Source organism: Silene latifolia, chromosome 1 (genome assembly GCF_048544455.1).
Source record: "Silene latifolia isolate original U9 population chromosome 1, ASM4854445v1, whole genome shotgun sequence".
NCBI lineage: Eukaryota > Viridiplantae > Streptophyta > Magnoliopsida > Caryophyllales > Caryophyllaceae > Silene > Silene latifolia.
This window is the reverse complement of record NC_133526.1, coordinates 33,612,194-33,630,772: the sequence shown is the minus strand read 5'-3', so window position 1 is coordinate 33,630,772 and position 18,579 is coordinate 33,612,194. Positions and strand designations below refer to the sequence as shown.

Sequence of the window (18,579 nt, the reverse complement as noted above, 5' to 3'; positions counted from 1 at the left end):
CTAAAGGAGACTTTTTTTCTAATTATACTATCGTATTAGAATTAGGAGATAATTAATTATTTAAAAATTTTCTATTATAATTAGGAATATAATTAGGAATATAAAATTTGAAGAAAAAAGGACAATAAAAATGAGATGGAGGTAGTAAGATTTATTTATGCAAAATGAAATAAATAGCAAAGTTCGTGTATATATATAATATTCAAACATGTGAAAACTATCAGTCCAAGTATCATATATAAAACTATCAGTCCAAGTAGGGATGATCACATGTTTGAATATTATATATATACACGAACTTTGCTATTTATTTCATTTTGCATAAATAAATCTTACTACCTCAATCTCATTTTTATTGTCCTTTTTTCTTCAAATTTTATTATCTCATATTTATTATCCCCTTTCTAGATCTAGTAAGGAAAAACTTTAGTCAACCAACTCGTCGCAATCAACCTCAATCCCACTCAAAACAACCTGTAGCCCACTACTTAATCCCTTCGGTTCACACATAAAACGATCTAAAATGCAAAGCTTTCATCTCTCTCTTGAAAAGTCCATCTAACTAACAGAAAACTAACCCCTACTATCTGAACTTCATCATTTTTACATCCCGTAAAGATTAAGTTGAACATGACAAAAAAAAATGCAGATACTTAGGTTTTGTTTGATAACGACAGATTGAACATTTTTTTTAGCATTTTGAGAGTTTTTACACTATTTAAATAACAAATGTGCTATTTTGAGTGTTGATCATCGACATATTGAAATAGTAGATTGTGGTGTAATTTCATGTTTTACATTATGACCTTTAATTAGTATATTATAAGAAAATAAAAATTGAGTTTTTTTATCTCTGAGGAAATTAAAGATCAAACTTTATCTTTATCATAGTTATAATTAATATTCTTCACTTAAAATATATAAATTTAAGCAAGTTCAAATAAGTTAGCTAAAAGTTATAAATCACAAATTGTACGAAGCAGTATAATCATTTTTTTTATTAATATGAAATAAATGTCATAAACTTCACGAGAATATTAATGCGATAGAGAACTATAGAAGAGTTGGCAAGTACGTGACCCCCTTTTAGGTTGAAATTTTTTCATTTATTTTTATATTTTTGCTAAAGGTGGTTAAAGCATCGTATTATGCATGACGAATATGTCTCACCCTTCCCCAATTCGTATCTCTCTCTAAATTATAGTAATGATGCGCTCAATTTACAAAAAAAAAAAAAAAAAAGTTATAGCATCAACAATAATTAGTTTGCTCCATATAATTGAATAGTACCGTTTTTTGTGCATGTAAATTTGTCAGAAGAAAAGCTTGAGAGAGACGGTCTTCACTATGTTAGGGAAAGACTACTCTTACTCTTTTATGTGTTTTTCATGACTTTTTTTTAATGTTGATCGTTGCTTGAATTGAATCTTAACCTTATACATATTTCTATAATAAGTGTATCTAATTTACCTTCAAGCCTCATTCAAATCTATTTTATTACTCGTGGTACCATTTTTACTTTAAATTGTAAAACAATTGCACAATAAAGTTTTTCAAAACATTTACTCATTTGTTATAATATGATATTTCGATTCGCAAATTAGCAGGAACTTTCTTTATCTTTTAATACTCGTTGAAAAATAGATATCAAACTTTGTACTTATCAATAATTTGTGAATATCTTATTTAAATTTTGATTAATATACTTTTATATAATGACAAATGAATGTAAATAATATAATATAAACTATCAATAGAAGTTGAAGTGTATTGTGAGGGAAATAACTTTAAAATTAGTAGGAGAAATACATATGACATTTGAAAAATAAACTTTGTATTATGTATAATTAAATATGACATCAGCAATAACAAAAGACGTAGAGGCATATTTCAGCGTTCATTTTACTCTTTACATGAGTAAATTCCATATAGTACATATTATGCATGCACATTTGTCACAACCCAGTTTGGCCTAGGGCCTTTTAGCCTCATAATACCTCATTTTTTTAATCGTAATTTGTTATAAAATTGGATATTATAAATATATCAAAGGTTTTTTTTTCCTTCTAATTTAATAAAAAGTGACCAAACTGGCAAATACTACTGAATAATTTTTTAATATTAATAAATTGTAGATAATTAATTTATTTCATGTTTCTAATTATAAATTGTAAAATAATTAATTAATTCTCATTTATAATAAATCATATTCCTAATTATAATAGCAAAATTTTTAAATAATTATTATCTCCTTATTCTAATAGTATAATTAGGAAAAAAAACTTAATAAATTGTTAATTTATTTCCTATTTCTAATAGGAAAATTGTAAAATAATTAATTAATTCTCATTTCTAATAGAAAATTATATTTCTAATTATAATAGAAAATTTTTAAATAATTAATTATCTCCTAATTCTAATACTTATAGTATAATTAGAAAAAAAAAAAGCCTCCTTTAGTTATATACTAGATTTAATGCCCGTGCGATGCACGGACCGCTTGGTAGAGAGTTTTTTTAAATTCAACTTTGAGAAAGACTTATTAACAATAATAAAAAAAAATACCTTATAAAACAGTCTTATAGCTAAAGAATGACGAAAATAATTACTCATCACACGGTCCTTTGAGAAAGACTTATTAACAATAATAAAAAAAATATTATAAAACAGTAATAGTTACTTATCACACGGTCCATGATATAATTACTGTAATTAGTAACATGCATTTTTGTAAGCGTAAACCTAGCTTAATTACCGTGATTAATATGCATTAAGATTTCTTCTTATCATCTAAAAAAGCAAAATATGTTGGATTTTCGGAGTATTTTGGCCCTGCTTTATGATTCTAATTGCAGTTAATGTATTATACAACCGGTTGTATATAACAAAATTATAGCTCAATACGACTTTGTGTGAGAGCTCGATAACTTATAAAGTTGTTGTAGAATAGTATTTGTGCTCTTATTGTTTCATAGTTAATATGTACAATAGAAAATTAAACTGATATATTACTATATGGATGTATACAAATTCCCATATAAGACGACCTTATAAATAGACTTTGTAAAAGAGATCTTTTAATAATATCATTTCATTCTAGTGGATTATGTTATTGTTATTAATATATCCGTTTTAAGCAACCTTTATGTAAACAACCTCTATTTAGACGAACTTACAAACAAATAACCGGTCGGAGTAATAACTTTTGTCCTACGTTTCATTGTAACATTATTTTTCCAATCAGAACAAAATGCTTAGTCTACTACTACACAATCCTTGTTCATCTCCAACCCTACGCAAATCTCATCATCTCCAATCCTCGTTCTTCCTCTAATCCGCCTCCTCTGATAGGTCTTCACAGTTCTGTCATCCCTATTTGTACACAAATTCTTGTTTCAGACGAACACTTTTGGTCTTATTTATCAGACGGATAAAATGTTGCCATTTTTTAAGAAAATGTAACCAATTAATTTACAAAATGTTATGACTAGAGGTGTCATTTTTTACCCTGAAAATGATGTGAACAATAATGGTAACATGTTATCAAAATATAACAACATTTTATTGTAAAATAATGACATATTACCCGTCTTATTTCAGACCAAAAGCAATGGTCTTAAGAAAAACGGACCGCTATTTGTAAGGTCAATTTTTAGCTCTTTATTAACACAACGAACCTATGCATGAGGAAAGTTATAAAAAAGTAATTGTACGTGTAGTTGTAGTACGTACTTCACGAATAAAGAAGTGGTACGCATTACGAATCCGTTCTCGTTCAAATGTTTCAATGACCTATCATTTGCATATTAGAACAAAATTTAAACGTGCCTTAGCTAACTCACAATAACACACTTAGCAACGTCACTAAGTTTGTTAATTATTACTCTGTTCTTCATAATTTTAAAAACTTTTCATCAATAATAGATGCAACGGGAAATAATATCACAGATTTATACACTCTGTAATAGAGTATATTAATGAATGAAGTAGGACACATTAATACATTGTACTTGTGGTGTGCAGTGTGCTTTCCATCGATATTAATCAAGTTCCGCGTTCCCTTTCGAGTTGTTGACATCTTCATAGTTCATCCTATCATTATAACAAAAGAAATTTATTAGTAAAGACATTGTAACCAACATCTTGTATATGTAATATAAAACTGTATAGCTTGAGACTAATAAGCAGGAAAGACCAAAAATATTGTTATTGAAGGGAAAATCTAGGATGAGTTGAATTTATATATAGTATATACATTGTGTCCTACTCAAATATATAGACTATGTATAGTTATTAGGAATAAATTGTTTATTTATTTCTATTAAATAAAACTACCTATTCTACGTACTATAGCCAAACTCTATCATTTGATTATACAAACTCTATCAACTCTATCATTTGATTATACAAACTCTATCATTTGGTTATACAAACTACCTGTTCTACGTATTGTTGTTGAGGTAAGATTCAAATATTATCCTTTAAATTACAAAATTGCAAATTTAAATTGAATAGATTTATTATAGGTAGTTCGTAAAAGTTGGAGACTCTGTGATGGCTCCAAAATAGCTTCCTTTATTAATATAGATAGATATTGATTGATTGATTCCAAAAAGATACAAACATGAGCAAAATGTGAGACAGAATAGCTCTAAAGGGCGCATTATACATCAAATTTGACCTAGGAAAAGATAGAAAAATATTGTGCAAATCACACATATCAGAGCATTGCCATGGTTTTTGTGCTCCGAGCCATGACGAGATTTAATAGTATGTATCTGAGTATTTCTCTTTAATTACAAGATCAATTTTGGTGCTAGGTTGAGTAACCTTTGACTATACTCCATGAGTGGCTTCACAGTTGGTTGCACAATGGGTTCTATACTAGTCCATCTACTAAGCCAAGCTAGGGTTCTCTCAATCTCTAGATCAAGAGCTCATCAACTCGGAGCTGTTGGTGAGTGGAACGGATATTAACCATAAAATAACTTCTACACAAAAGCAACACATAGAAGTTGCTCTAAACAGAAGCAAAACAAATAGAAGTCACCACTAATAGCTGAACTTGAACAATGAACTACCTAGCACGCCGCAGCTCGTTTACAGCTCCTGCTCATATTGTAACAAACAACATGTTAACCATCATAGATTCATAGAGAGGAAGGGCTAACATGAAAAGCAGAAGAATAACTCAAAGAGAAACTCTGCAATCCCTTGTATATATACAATATCGGGTGTTGTCAGCATACACGCCTGACTTTCAACCATTCACAAATATATACAGACTAACTGCCAAAGATTAAGTACCCTCGTGTCCAAATTACAAGCTCAGTAACATAAACAGCATTGAGACATCATTCGAACTAGGACAATTAGAAAAAAATTACACTACTGCAAAGGTGACAGACGAAAAGCGCTGTCATACCCACAAAAACCTTTGAAAACGTCAAACCTTCTATTGTTATGTGAGTAGCCGCTAAATTTTACAGCCGGGATTGGGGTAAATTCTTGAATATAACAACTAGATTACTAGAAGTATCGATTCCAAAAGTTGGTTAAGATAAAGAGTTTACTCTTTTTTTTCTTAATAGATTAAACGACGCAAATGTCCCTCTCCCTTTCCCTCAAAAATCTTGGTAAGCTTTACCATTGGCTCCTTTTCTGCTAGAAACCGAGCTAACAGGATGGTGCAGACCAAATAAACAAATTAAGGCTCAGCGACGAGTCATCTTACCTGCTACTGCTGAGAGCTGATCACCAAGTTCCCAACAATGAATGAACTTGATCAAAAAAAAAAAAAAAAACTCCGATTTGTATTACGAAAAAGCTGACATGTATTCCTGGTGCCTTGTGTAGGGAAAATGTTCCCAACCTGCAAGTTAAAAAAAAAAAAAAAAGAAAGAAAGAAGAGTTAGCATTGCTTATTTGATGAGTACCAAGGATGGTCGATGGACCACCTGACTTCCTAACGCCCTATAAAATGTCTCAAAGGACACTAGGATTACTATTCAACGAACTAACAATTACAAGTATTGAATTTCTTTAATGCAATAGCTTACCTCGATGACTTTGCGCAAGTGCTCAATCTCCTACCTCCTTTTGCGAAAAGACCAGGTAAGCAATGCCAAAAACACAACTAACATTAGTAGTCATGAATAGAATGAAAAACATTTCCATTACTGGATGAGAAAAATTATGAGTAAATACTTACCTTGAACTGACAAAAGAGAGAGAGAGTGAAGAAAGGGCCTCTCGGTGGTTCCAATGAGTGCATAAATTATTACTCAAGTCCCTGCTCTTTGCTGATGTGCAATATTACGAAAATAAAAAAAGAGGAGAGAAAAAGAAAAAGAAGAATCTATGTATTGTGACTTGGTAACACACGGGTGCATGTTAGAGGCCGCTATTTTATGAACAAATCATGATATTGGACAAAAATGCAGGCTTGAAGTTCGTGCCGGGAAGGAGTGTCTTGTCGACAATCACAACACAACACGACACGCCACGCCACGCAGCTAAAGTGAAGGGTCGAAATAACACAAATTATAATGACCTGGGAATCTCTTCCCTCTTCAAGATGTTAAACCAACATAAAGGTTGAAATTCCTTCCAACCTTTAAAAGTTATAAACAAATAGTAATTCACAAATTTTCGAGGGACAAGGAATGACGACTAATTGCTTGGCTGTCAGCAGTCTTCACTGCATGCAGTGAGTCTTTTCCATAGGAAGCACCAGCTGAAGCCAATCAAAGTTTCAGATTTCTGCTCTGCACCCTAGGCATGAGAATACTGAAGAGCTGATTATATCCGAGCTTCTTTCATCTTCCTTGGAGTTGCTTCGAAACAAGGGGGATTCACCCAGAGTAACGAGAAGTATTAAAACGCTTTAGCTACTTAAACGGCTTGTTGCTTCCTTAGCAAGCCGTACTAAGCGCAATAGTCCCTCAACGTCATGGAAGTTGAAGTCTAGAGCTCTCTTGATGGAAGTGATACCATCCACGGTATCTTTGTGACCCATACTAGCACTAGCAGCTCCAAAAGCAATATGTGATTTTCTTGAAGCTTCCATTGCAGAATTTACATCTTGAGCCTGCCAAACATAAGATATGAGATCATTCCATCTTTAGAACCCTTCATAGTTCATAATTTTTCAGTTTTGCTAATTAATCATATTAAATAGGGGATTGGGGGAGGGGTGGAGAGGAGAATGTTTACTCTTAACCTGCAGGGTTATTATATGTTCCCAAATACTGTGAGAATACATTATACCAATACATCAAGAGTTCCCTCAAAACACAAGAGGGGGTGCGTTTGGTCAGATGTAAGTAGCCTTACCACAATGTCAACAATACAATAAAGGGGTTCTTCACAGTCAATCAAAAAAACACAACAAATTTAGTCAGTCATTTTCCTTTATTCCACTATAATGCACAACTGAAGCATAGTTATCAAAAGTAACCATATCATTTTCCAAGCCATAATCAAACAGCCATTTGGCTTCATGTCATCACCAGTGCTCGAAACAAAGAACTATGGTGCCAACAAATAGAAGTATCCAATATCAGAAACATATACCAGAAACCACTTGAGGAAAAACATATTATGTCAAATCAACGCAACAACAGTTTAGGCAACATACTCCAATTGTGCATTTAAGAAATGAATATGTCAACATTAGTTCACAGCAAAAACCACTTAACCACTGTCAAAATATTCAACTAAAAGAGATCCTAAAACTTCTGGTAAGTAAAAGATTACTCACAAAGCTGAGAAGTCTTGAAAAGTTTGGACGATTCCTAGCAGCAATGACAAGGTTTCCAACAAGTTGAGGAGAATCAACACTCCTAGCTTGGGCCGCCTTGTCGCCGGTTGAAGTATTGTTCAAGTTATCAATGTCAGAGGCAGAAGAAGAAGGCGATTCTCCTACATATTGAAAAGACCCAGTGTAAGCGATTGTCACATTGCTAAACAGTTATCTTACTGGAACCCTGAGCACTTAGATCAATTGGTTAGAGTAAATCTAGCCTAACTAAAGGTCTCAGAGTTCAAAACGCGGGAATGCAGTAGCGTTAAAACTTAGGAGGGAGAGCCTTGTTACCGTTTGTGTGTCTAGGGGCTCGAATCAGACTAAACCAGATGGTAAAAAAACAATGATCGTATTGCCAGCAATACTTAAAATGGCCAAAGTATATTGTTAGCAAAAAGATTGGAGATACATATTCCCCTCAGCGACCCAGTGAGACTTATTACGATGGAATACAAGTAGAGGATAAGAAAATTTGGTTAAAACTGCAAGGAAAATTGATAGACAAGTCATCCAGCAGGCCGCCTATTAATTCTACAATCTTTCCAACATTTGTCTACTACTCTACTATCTTTAAATATCCATTTATTCAACCTGAAATACCACTAATGAACCAATTCTCATCACCTACAACCAAATTTACTAAATATAACTTGAACTGATTAGCACATACAATGACAGATTAACCAATTCACTGTAGTAAAAGTCCCACCAGTCATGGAGGTCTTCAACTGGAACAATATATTACTGTAGGGTACACTGTGTAACGTCCCCAAATTCTTGTCATCCATATATTTATGGATCTACATATAGTTATCGCATATGAAAAAAAGCGTGCCACGACATGATCATCTAAATTCTAAAAATATTCAGGGTTTTACTGCATAGAGAAATTGGTATCTCAATACCACTGTCCAGCTGTCTGGAAGAATTTATGTATACAACAACAAGAAGAAGAACACTAACCCAGTGCCTAAATGGCTCCCACAAATTGTGGGGTACCTCAATGGTTGTAAACTTGTAATAGATATTAAGTACTTCATTGACCTAAACGATGTCAGATGATCATCATTTACTAACTAGACATAAGTGAAATCACTGCCTGAAATGATAGGCAGGTTATCAAGAATACGGTACACAACAAAATTGGCATATGCCAGCAAATTTCTTTACCTGGAGGAACCATCTGCAGAACAGTTTGCAATTCAGACCGATCTCTGCTTGCGATGCTGTGTGATGAATATACAACCCTCAAATATGCAACCTCCATACATTTGTATGCAAGTGCAGCTGTAGCCATGTCTTTAGACTTTTCATACTCATGGGCACAAAACCTGGTGTATTTTGTTTGGAAGAGAGTTGGTGGAGGAATTAGTGAAAGTACTACAAACAAAGACAAAAATCTTGACACAATTCAAGAACAACCACAATTGAAACAGCATTAAGCCAGTGCTTCAAGGGCTTTTGCAAATGGCAGAGTAGGTGGGCAAACGTATCATCTTACCCTTGTGTGTAATAAAACAGATAAGCTATTTCTGGATTACCAGTAATGAAAACTGCGTCGAGGATTGCATTGAAACAATTGAGCGTGAGATTGAAAAAAATTGAAAAAAATATTGTTTGGCTTAGGAAGGGATCATGAACATTTTGGAACAAATGGAAAGATAATCTACTTTCATAGATTGAAATTTCACAAAAAAAAAAATGAGCAACATTGCGACATTGCCATAATGAAGTCATTATTTTTGCAAACGAAGAATTGCTGATAAGATAGTGAACCACAAATAACATATGTGAATTTTTAAGCAAAACCTAGTAAGAATTAACAGTGATTTACTGAAACAAAGTCCTATATCTTTGTATGAAATTTGACTACACCAATGGGCATAACATGCTTGAAGCTCAACTGAACCCAAGAAATCAGCACTGCAAGAAGACCTTCAATGACATTTGAACTAACCCATATTAAATTTCAATGATGTCAGAACCTCCGTTCAGTTAATAAAAGGAAGACATTGCACAAACAAAAGAAAATGCATAAGGAGACTATACATAATCATCTGTAATTATGTATTGCATCGTACATTTTTTGTTTACAAGTAATAAAAGTTATCAATAAAATGTGTCCTTGAGTTGCATACTTACCGACAAAGCTTTGCGGTATCACTATATATTTGCATTGCTTGAACAATATCCCCTTGTTTAGCACTCTCGTTCTTTCCAGATTCTAGCAAGGAGGCTCCATGAAGAAATTTAAGTGCAGCATCGAAATACAATCCTGTACTCTCCCTTGGATCAGCATTCTGTTGCATCAGACAACAAAAGGCACAAAATTTAATATAAGAGGCGCTTATTGCTTTTCAAGGGGTGGGGAAGAAATGAGGTTATTACTACAACCTTTAGTCGATCGGCCAAGTGTTTGAGACTCTTGGCTTCTTTTATTGCACTGCTTGCCGCCTGACTTGATGACTCTCTTTTATGTGGACTAGGGACCTCTTTATTCTTAACTCTGTGCCCATTGGACGCTGGATTCTTAGACAGACCAGGATGAGGTTCTTTCGGATGAACATCAGTACACAATGCTGTCGTGTTATTACCCTGCGATGATGGTACAATATTTGAGGTCTCATTCTTCTTTCCATCAGAAGGTGGCAAACACTGAGATTTCTCTTTTATAGACACTGATTTAATGGCCTTGGGCTTTGGCTCTTCCGCGTCAAAATTTTTTGGAGGTATTTTCTCATCGTTACCCTGTTGCCCTTTGCGCTCCGGAGCAGTGAGTTCCTGGGCTCGAGTAGTAACCTCTGCACATTTATCGACATTGCTTTCAAAGTTGTCGCGAACTCTGTTTTTACTGTCGTGTTTTCTCTCTTCATAAACCTCCATATTGTCCGGCATTTCGACATAAGATTCAGACAACTTGATCTCATTCTTTTCCATATTAAATTGACAAGTCTGATTTTTATCCCTATTTTGATGTGTTACACCTTCACCACTTTTGTCTTGCATGTTAATCAGAGACTTATGATCAACTCCAGGCTCAATTGACTCTTTCCCCGCTATTCCTTTACCTCCTGATGCAAGCTTATCGGAGATGGAACCTCTCAAGGGAGACGAAGAAACTGATTCAACTGGTGAACCTTTCATTTCCTGGAACTTGTACTTCACTTTGAGAGATACTTTGGAAGAACTTGATGTGGCAGCCACATGGGCACTTGAGGAATCCTTTTGTAGAGACTCGTTATTATCAGTTATCTGTTGTGAAGTACTTCTATTCTTCCTGTCTGTTTTACTATTTCTTTTACTTGTACTAGCTTCCTTCCCTTCGGACTTGGACACCTTGTGGCGTTTGCTTCTCAAATGTTCATCACCATCCATCCTTTTTCCAGATGATGGAGTCGCGTTCGGAGGATCCTTAAAACTATCCCCTTTTCTTTTCTTGGGAACAATATTACCATCTTCTGGGAAAGCATTAAGTTCTTGTTTCGAACTTTTACCACCTGTCTCATTCTTTGAATTTCCAAAGGAAACAAATTCTGAGTTTCTCGTCTGATTCTTTCCAACTGCCTCAGCCACTACTGCATTCCCAAAGCTGGCATCCAACACCCCGTTCCCTTGAACAAGAGAAGTCGCCCTGTTACTATCACCACTTAGCGAAACCTGTGTCTTGCTTCTCTTAGATGCTTTAGGCAACTCTTGCTCAAATCCCCTTCTGCCTTTGATATTTGGGCTCTTAAAATTACCTATTTCGACGCCATGCAAAACCAATCATTGACAATAAAAATGCAGTATGAACAAAAACTTGGTAAAAAAATGCTGAAATGACTATACCTCCATCAGAATGACAATCAGGTTGCAGCTGCTTAGATGTTTTGCGCATATTTGTCTCCAGAGACATATCATTGGACCTGGTTTTTTGTGCATTCATCAATTGGTTGTCCTTTGATTTTGCTGAACTTTTGACTTTAGTTGACTGTTGTTTCTTCTTTGACGAGCTAGAAGGCCCATTTGAATTATCCCGGAAAGTTGATTTGGATGTTTTCTTCAGTTTCCCATCATTAGAAACAATAGGTTGTGATGCATCTAATGCAGTTGTGCCGGCTGCCAATTTATCAAGATGAACATCCAGTCTGGTTGGGATCTCTGGAAGCGAGTTGTAACGTGCTCTAACAACTTTAATGCATTCTTCCTCACTAATGCCGCAGTGATTCATATTAGGCCTAAAAAATGTTTAAAATTTATAAGAATTTGGCGTGAAAGAGAGAAGCAATAGAACTCTGAGGCTCAAAGCTAGGCAGTGGTACAAAAATGCTTTAGTTACAGCACAGGCAGTCACTTACATAATCATTATGATTTTTTTTGTAATGTAACACCCTATACAAAAATGAAATCATATTTTGGCCCTATCACCAAATATTCAAAATATTGTTGTTGCTATATCGATATGGCCGTGACGTAAGCTATACTGTCCCTTACGAAGGGAACAAATATTAGGGAACATTTATATTTGCAAATGGTGTATGTCTTTATGAAAAGAATGTAATAAGAGAGAAAATAGGCTATAAACATAGACAAACAGCTCGAATTTACAAACGAAGATTAACACTTTCGAAATTACAGCCATATATGCTACTAGATGTTAGTATATTACAATACATCCACGACATCCCAATACCAATAATTCATAGCCTTACAGTGGCCCAAACTGCATTTTAATATCATGGCACATGCTACATTGTGCAAGTCATGGATGTAATTGAAATGTCCAAACTTGCTATTTGTGAAAGTTGCAAGCGCGTGTCAAAATGAGGAAGCAAACATAATATATAGAAACTGAACTTACAGCCAGGTTTGAAAGCTGCAGAGCCACGTATCAGGAAGCTCATCTTCTTTGGAGCCAGGTGGAAGAAGCCGCCACTTTTTACATTCGTCACATTCAACCCATACATCTGAATCACCTCCAATAAAAGCTTGGTCAGATGTGGGTCTTCTGTTCTCTGGCACAGAAGCATTATGGGATGCCCCACTGAGAGGTGTTTGAGAAACAATTTCTCTACGTGATTTGCTGGAGTTTTTCGCTTCAGGAGTTATATCCTCAGGAGTCTGAACAGATCGTGTCTTCTCCCTTGAAATGTTCTCATATGTTAATGTAGCTTTCTCCACTAGCTCAGACGTCTTCAACCTCTCTTTAGAAAGCCCATCTGGGGAGTTAATTGTTTCACCTTCATTATCACTCAAATTCCCAAAGAAATCTGAATATTTATCTTTCATTTTCTTCATATCCTTTTCCAGAGAAAAACTTTCTGGTTCAATTTTACGTGCAGGAGACTTGGTATCGGAATTCTTCCTGCCAGTCAGTTCCTGGGTCCCATCTTTACCACTTTCAACCACCACATTCGCAGCTGCAGCAGAATCACGAACTCGATCTTTTTTTGTCTTTTTCCTACCTCGAGATGACGACATTTCTTTTAATTGGGCCACTCCATTTGGCTTCCCAAGATCTTTAAATTCAGTTGAACATTTTAAGTCAGTCACTGTTTCATTGGGATCTATTACTTTTCCTTCTTTAACCACCCCATTTGGCCTCTTAGCGGAGCTTTTTGCTCCGTCAGAGCAAACATCCTCCTTGTTACCGTATGAATCAGATAAAAGAGGAAGTTTCAAAGCATTAGAAATAAGCTCCTCACAGGACACAACATCGACGTCAGAATCCCTCAAAGGAAAGTCAAAACCAACTTGTTTGTCATTGTTCACTCCCTTATTTTGCAGACGTAGGCTTTCTTTATCTACAAAAGTCATGGTGGTCTCCCCTGATACCGTTTGGTTATCTTTGACACGATATAATAGACGTTGATTGACCTTTGAGGAAGGTCTTGCAGGAATATCCAGCAGATGTTTTGGCTTTTCACTTAACTTAAGTAGGTTGTCCATCAGCGGAGACAAAACACAACCTCCGAACAATGGAAAGGATGTCATCATCTACTCCAATACATGAAAGAGATGAAATATCATAAGGACAAAGCACTAGAAGATAGTGAAAGATGAAGGAAACAAAGAATGAACATACATGGAGAATTTGAGTGGGAGATTCAACAGAATCACCCTCTTGCCTACGAGATAGCCCTTGACTTTCCTTCAGGCTGTCATCAAAGGATGGTGAAGGAGAGCCATCAAGTCCAAGACCACTGTAGATTGCAGTATTTTTCTTCACTGACAAGTTTTCTGACCCAACTTTAATTCGAACTTTCAGTGTTCTTTGATCACGATTCTCAGATTTGGGAACAAGCTCCTCTTGAATAGCTTGTGACTTTGGAATTTGTACGCATCGCTCATTTTGAGGGATGGGGTCAGAAGCAGTGGATGAGGCAGGATGTGCAGAAGCCGGTCCACGTTTTGTAAAATGAGAGACATTGGCTGTCGCTGAAGAATTATGATTACGACCCTGAAATAAATGTTGCTTTGATAAATAAGAAGTCTGAACAGATATTATAATTTTTTTTACTTCCATATAAGTTACGTAAGCGGTACACTTTGTGTAGGAAAAGATGCTGTAAATATAAATGACATATAAAGAAGTTATAACAAAAGTACCTCTGCAGGCAAAGTACTTGAAGGTTGGCTAGTATGACGGTTTTGAACTCTTGGCGGACTTTTAGGATGAGAACCAATCGGAGATCGGCGATAAGCGGGCAAAAATGTACCATACTCTCCATTTTTTGGCCCTGTAGTATAGGGGAGATCACAAATCATCACACAATGATGACAAACACCAAACAGTCTTTCAAATTAAGGTGCGTATACAATATGTGGAATTACCCAAACTCTCAGCTGACACCAGGCCTTCAAAATCTTTCTGAAAATGTCCAAGAACATTTTGCAGTTTCTCGCCCTAGAAACAAGGCTTAAATTAGGTCATCAATAATAGTTTAATACCAATTAGCTGAACAGTTTTTGATATGTCATATTACACAGAAACAAACCATTATGAAAATGGAGATGCAGACATGCATTGCTCAAGGTGAAAAACAACCATCTCAAATACTGGAAAAAAGCATTATTAAGATACTAAACATTAATCTTATGTTACTTCAACTTGGTTCCTTATGTCAGATGTGAGACAATGTTGAAGTGACAGCAAGCCAATTTCGTGATGTTGTTCCCTTAAATGAAGTGTCCAAAAGTCAAGAGTGTCTTTGCATGTGACACATATTTGAAATGAACTCTCAAAGTAACATAACATTGATCGAGTCTCTAGAGCTTCAACCTCAACCTTCAAGCTACTCCAAAACTATAAAGGCTTCAGCATCTAGGCAGTGTACAACGACAACACCACTACCACAACCAACAACAACAATAACAACATTACTCCATAGCCTCAAGGGCTCTCGCAAATAGCGGAGTCGGAGGTCACATGTATGCAGTCTTACCTTTGTGTTAAAGGCATAGAGTAAAATTATGTCAACAATTTTACTAAACAGTGCCACTTCATAATGAAAAGAAGTACAAGTACTAGAAGCCGTAGAAGGTCAATTAGACCAAGTAAATTGGAGTTTGGAGACGATCACGAATGTACTAAAATGTTAGATGTAGTACCAGACAATCTAGATAAGTCTTAGATAACATACCAAACAACAGTTAACTACAATTGTGCCTACCAAGTCTTGAACCCATGCAGCCCAGCCAAACATGTTCAAGTACAGCCCCCCTAACCCAGTGAGTTATCAAGTTTCGTATGTATAATTAGCTCATGATTTCTAATTATTCAAACACTTGTAAGGTTTCCCCTGATGATGTGCACTTAGGTTCACTATTGAGATCAAGTAACTTCCATCCACTGATTTCTAAGTTGTTCTAGCAGGTTACAGGAACAAACTGTTGCTGGCTACTTGCTGCCTATCAGCATCTGAGAGATCCTTAATCATTGCCACTAAAGTTCTCCGCTTATCTCTTAGTGGGTTTTTACAAGATGCACACAAACCTCCTAATGTTTCAAAACACCAAGTATAAACTAGAAAATATCAGACTCGATCAATAATGAACCTGAAACTCATAATTCTACCCAATCTTAACACAATTCCCATCAAATATCTTGCAAGCACCCAAGCCTTTTCCAACGACACATAACTAATCCTAAAGTGTACTCCCCAACAAATACCCGACATTGTCCACAAAGTTACCAATTGGACTCACTTCAATAGACTACACCACTAACTCTCAACTAAGCAGTCATCATCCTATACTGCTATACATCTCAATAACACACAAGGTCAGCCACGGATAACAGAAGCTTAATCACCCATAACAAAAACCCCAACTTACCAACTCTAGCTAAACAATACTGAAACTCATTAATAGACAGTTTTCGCGAAACCACAATGGCAAAATGCATACACAAGCTCAAAAGGCAAAAAATTTCAGACTATTATATAATTCATGTTCTAAAACACCACCATCAATGAGCTAAAGCAATCAGATTGCAAAACATCAGCTCAAAACATATGAGTAGCACACAACAATAACAAATTGAATCAAGTTCGAGTTCGAGTAAATTAGAATTAAAGAGGGCATACAATGTAAGAAAGGGCAACATCAGGGTCAATGGCAGGATCATCATCCTGGTAAGAACAAGCTTCACCTTCTTCAAGTTCAACATCAACATCATCATCCATAACAATATCTCTTCTATTACTATAACTACTAAATCCTTGCTCCATCCTATTTCTTCCTTCTCTACTTCCCATAGAAATCATCTTCAAAAACAAAACAAAAACTTCAGAAACGTTTCGAAACGTTTCTGATTATTCCACAAAATTAATTACAACTCACAATTTCAACAACAAACTCCAAAACTGTTTCCTACCCATTTCAGAACACGAAAATCCAATTAAAACACACCAATTATTTAACCAATTGGATCAAGATCAAAACCTTAATTGTAAAAATTAATTAAATTAATTGAAGTAATTATAAAGAAGAAAGGTAAATTTTTTGTGCAGGGAATTTGGTGGGTAAATGAAAAACTTATTAATAGGTTTGGGATCGTAAAACTACGATCTTGTATCAAAGTCGGAATTTGTATAATTTGATTAGCTGATGAACAACAGAACTATGGTTTTTGGTGTAAAGCAGCCGCGTTTTTTCTTTTATTTTTATTTTTTTTTCTTTTAATGTTATGGTTTATTTTCCTATTTTCTACCCCTAGTTTCTTCTAAATGTCCGAGGAAATTAATTGAGCATTATTTTATTTAGTCTATTGATATAAAATTAATAAATCAGTGTGTTATTGAGTATTTTTTTAGTTTTGGTTATAGATGTAAAGAAAATTTTCAAAATATCACTCTACTCGCTAGGAGCATCAAGCATGACTTTCTAAGTCATCATATATGTATGTTTGAATAACCCGACCAGAATAACCCGACTCAATATTCGAACTGAGGACTCAAGCATAACCCGAAATTTGAACTGATCCGAAGGAATTTAACCCGACTCAAATGTTTATTATTGTAAACTAACAGTCGTCCTTAAACAACTTGATAATAATAAACTCGGAAATAACTCGAACCCAAAATGATCAGACTATAGCCGATGTGACCTGAATTCTTACAAACCTGAAAATGACCTGTCTCGAATTGACTGACACAAACCCGGCCCGAGTGACCTGTTTGCCATAAAAATACAAATTACTAGTAATGAATAACAAAAGGTAAGATTACTACATAATTATTAAGTTAACTATGGTTACTAACTTGGATTAAATTTATTATGAATTAGCTTAACCTACGGAGTAGTTTTATTTTAACTAATAATTTATAATAAAAAAAAGATAATATAATAATAAGAGTAATGAGAATTATATTTAGTCGAGTAGTTTTTAACTTAATTATTTCCGTCATTTTCGTCTCTTTAAATTGTATAAATAATTGCATATTCAAGAATAAACAATGTAGTAATTCGTGTTAAGTTATAAAATACGGGATTATAAAGTCAGAGTTATAAGTCATAACATATTTTTATTATATACTAACACATTTTTATCATTATAAAATACTATATTACAAAGAAAAGAAAATGTGATACATTAAAAATTTTAATTAAAAACACTACCATATAAATAAAATTACACTATTTCTTTGTGCCGATAGATTATCTCGTTGAAAATTTAAAAAAAAAAATCGGTAAAAATGGTTGATGTAACTCAAAGAAAAAAGGATCACATACTAAAGTAGCATATTCTTTTCCATTAAATTGCCTTGATTCAACTAAAAGAAGGAATGTCAACAAAAATTTCACTGATTTTTCATATACCAAAGAAGTTTCGGAAAAGTAACTGAATAATAAATTTCACCAATCACATTTTCAATATATACGCCTAATTTAAATGGTGACTTGGCTTTTCTTGTTCTTCCTCGAGAACTTCTAGCGAGCTTCTCTTCATTTTATCTTTTGGAGAAGACATAAATAACAAAATATAAGAGAGTGCTTCATTTTAAGGGGAAAATAGTTATTTTGCTCTCAAATGTAGGGGTCATCTTGCTGAACACTAGTAGAGGTTTTTTAAATGCTATTATTGTTCATGCTTTCAAAATTAAAGAGGATTTAGTTTAGTAATCAAGACGAAAAATACTATAGATGATATATTATAGCCACTTATTGTAGGTTCAAATCCTCTTCTTGTATCAAGATAAGAAAAAATAACCTTAATTTTTCTATTCGTAGTGAGTTGAATGTTTTATTAAGGAGAGTTGTTACGAAACATGTTAACAAGTGTCTCTCAT

General features: G+C 34.5%; 1 protein-coding gene and 1 long non-coding RNA gene across 2 annotated transcripts; both read right to left on the bottom strand.

Moving 5' to 3' along the window:
* Window positions 1-5,194: 5,194 nt before the first annotated feature.
* Window positions 5,195-6,205, bottom strand: LOC141602793 (uncharacterized). Its single transcript, XR_012524707.1, has 2 exons — window positions 6,060-6,205; window positions 5,195-5,872 (listed from the first exon to the last, which is right to left on the bottom strand). It is a non-coding gene; the product is annotated as an uncharacterized LOC141602793 (long non-coding RNA).
* A 201-nt stretch (window positions 6,206-6,406) lies between these two features.
* On the bottom strand, window positions 6,407-17,017 carry LOC141602777 (cysteine-tryptophan domain-containing zinc finger protein 3). The gene is made up of 11 exons (XM_074422856.1): window positions 16,375-17,017; window positions 14,621-14,693; window positions 14,396-14,526; window positions 13,872-14,246; window positions 12,648-13,783; window positions 11,636-12,024; window positions 10,202-11,547; window positions 9,950-10,107; window positions 8,978-9,138; window positions 7,763-7,923; window positions 6,407-7,090 (listed from the first exon to the last, which is right to left on the bottom strand). The coding sequence occupies exons 1-11, from the start codon at window positions 16,552-16,554 to the stop codon at window positions 6,887-6,889; spliced, it is 4,314 nt and encodes a 1,437-aa protein (XP_074278957.1). The 5' UTR covers window positions 16,555-17,017; the 3' UTR covers window positions 6,407-6,886.
* Between the last annotated feature and the right edge of the window lie 1,562 nt (window positions 17,018-18,579).

What these genes read in the sequence shown, in the direction of transcription:
- LOC141602777 (XM_074422856.1), bottom strand. Translation starts at nt 16,554, where the DNA reads ATGATTTCTATGGGAAGTAGAGAAGGAAGAAATAGGATGGAGCAAGGA. An exon ending in CTCCCACTCAAATTCTCCAT is followed by an intron (nt 13,784 to 13,871) that starts GTATGTTCATTC and finishes GTATTGGAGTAG; the next exon opens with ATGATGACATCCTTTCCATT. An exon ending in TTTCAAGACTTCTCAGCTTT is followed by an intron (nt 7,091 to 7,762) that starts GTGAGTAATCTT and finishes TATGTTTGGCAG; the next exon opens with GCTCAAGATGTAAATTCTGC.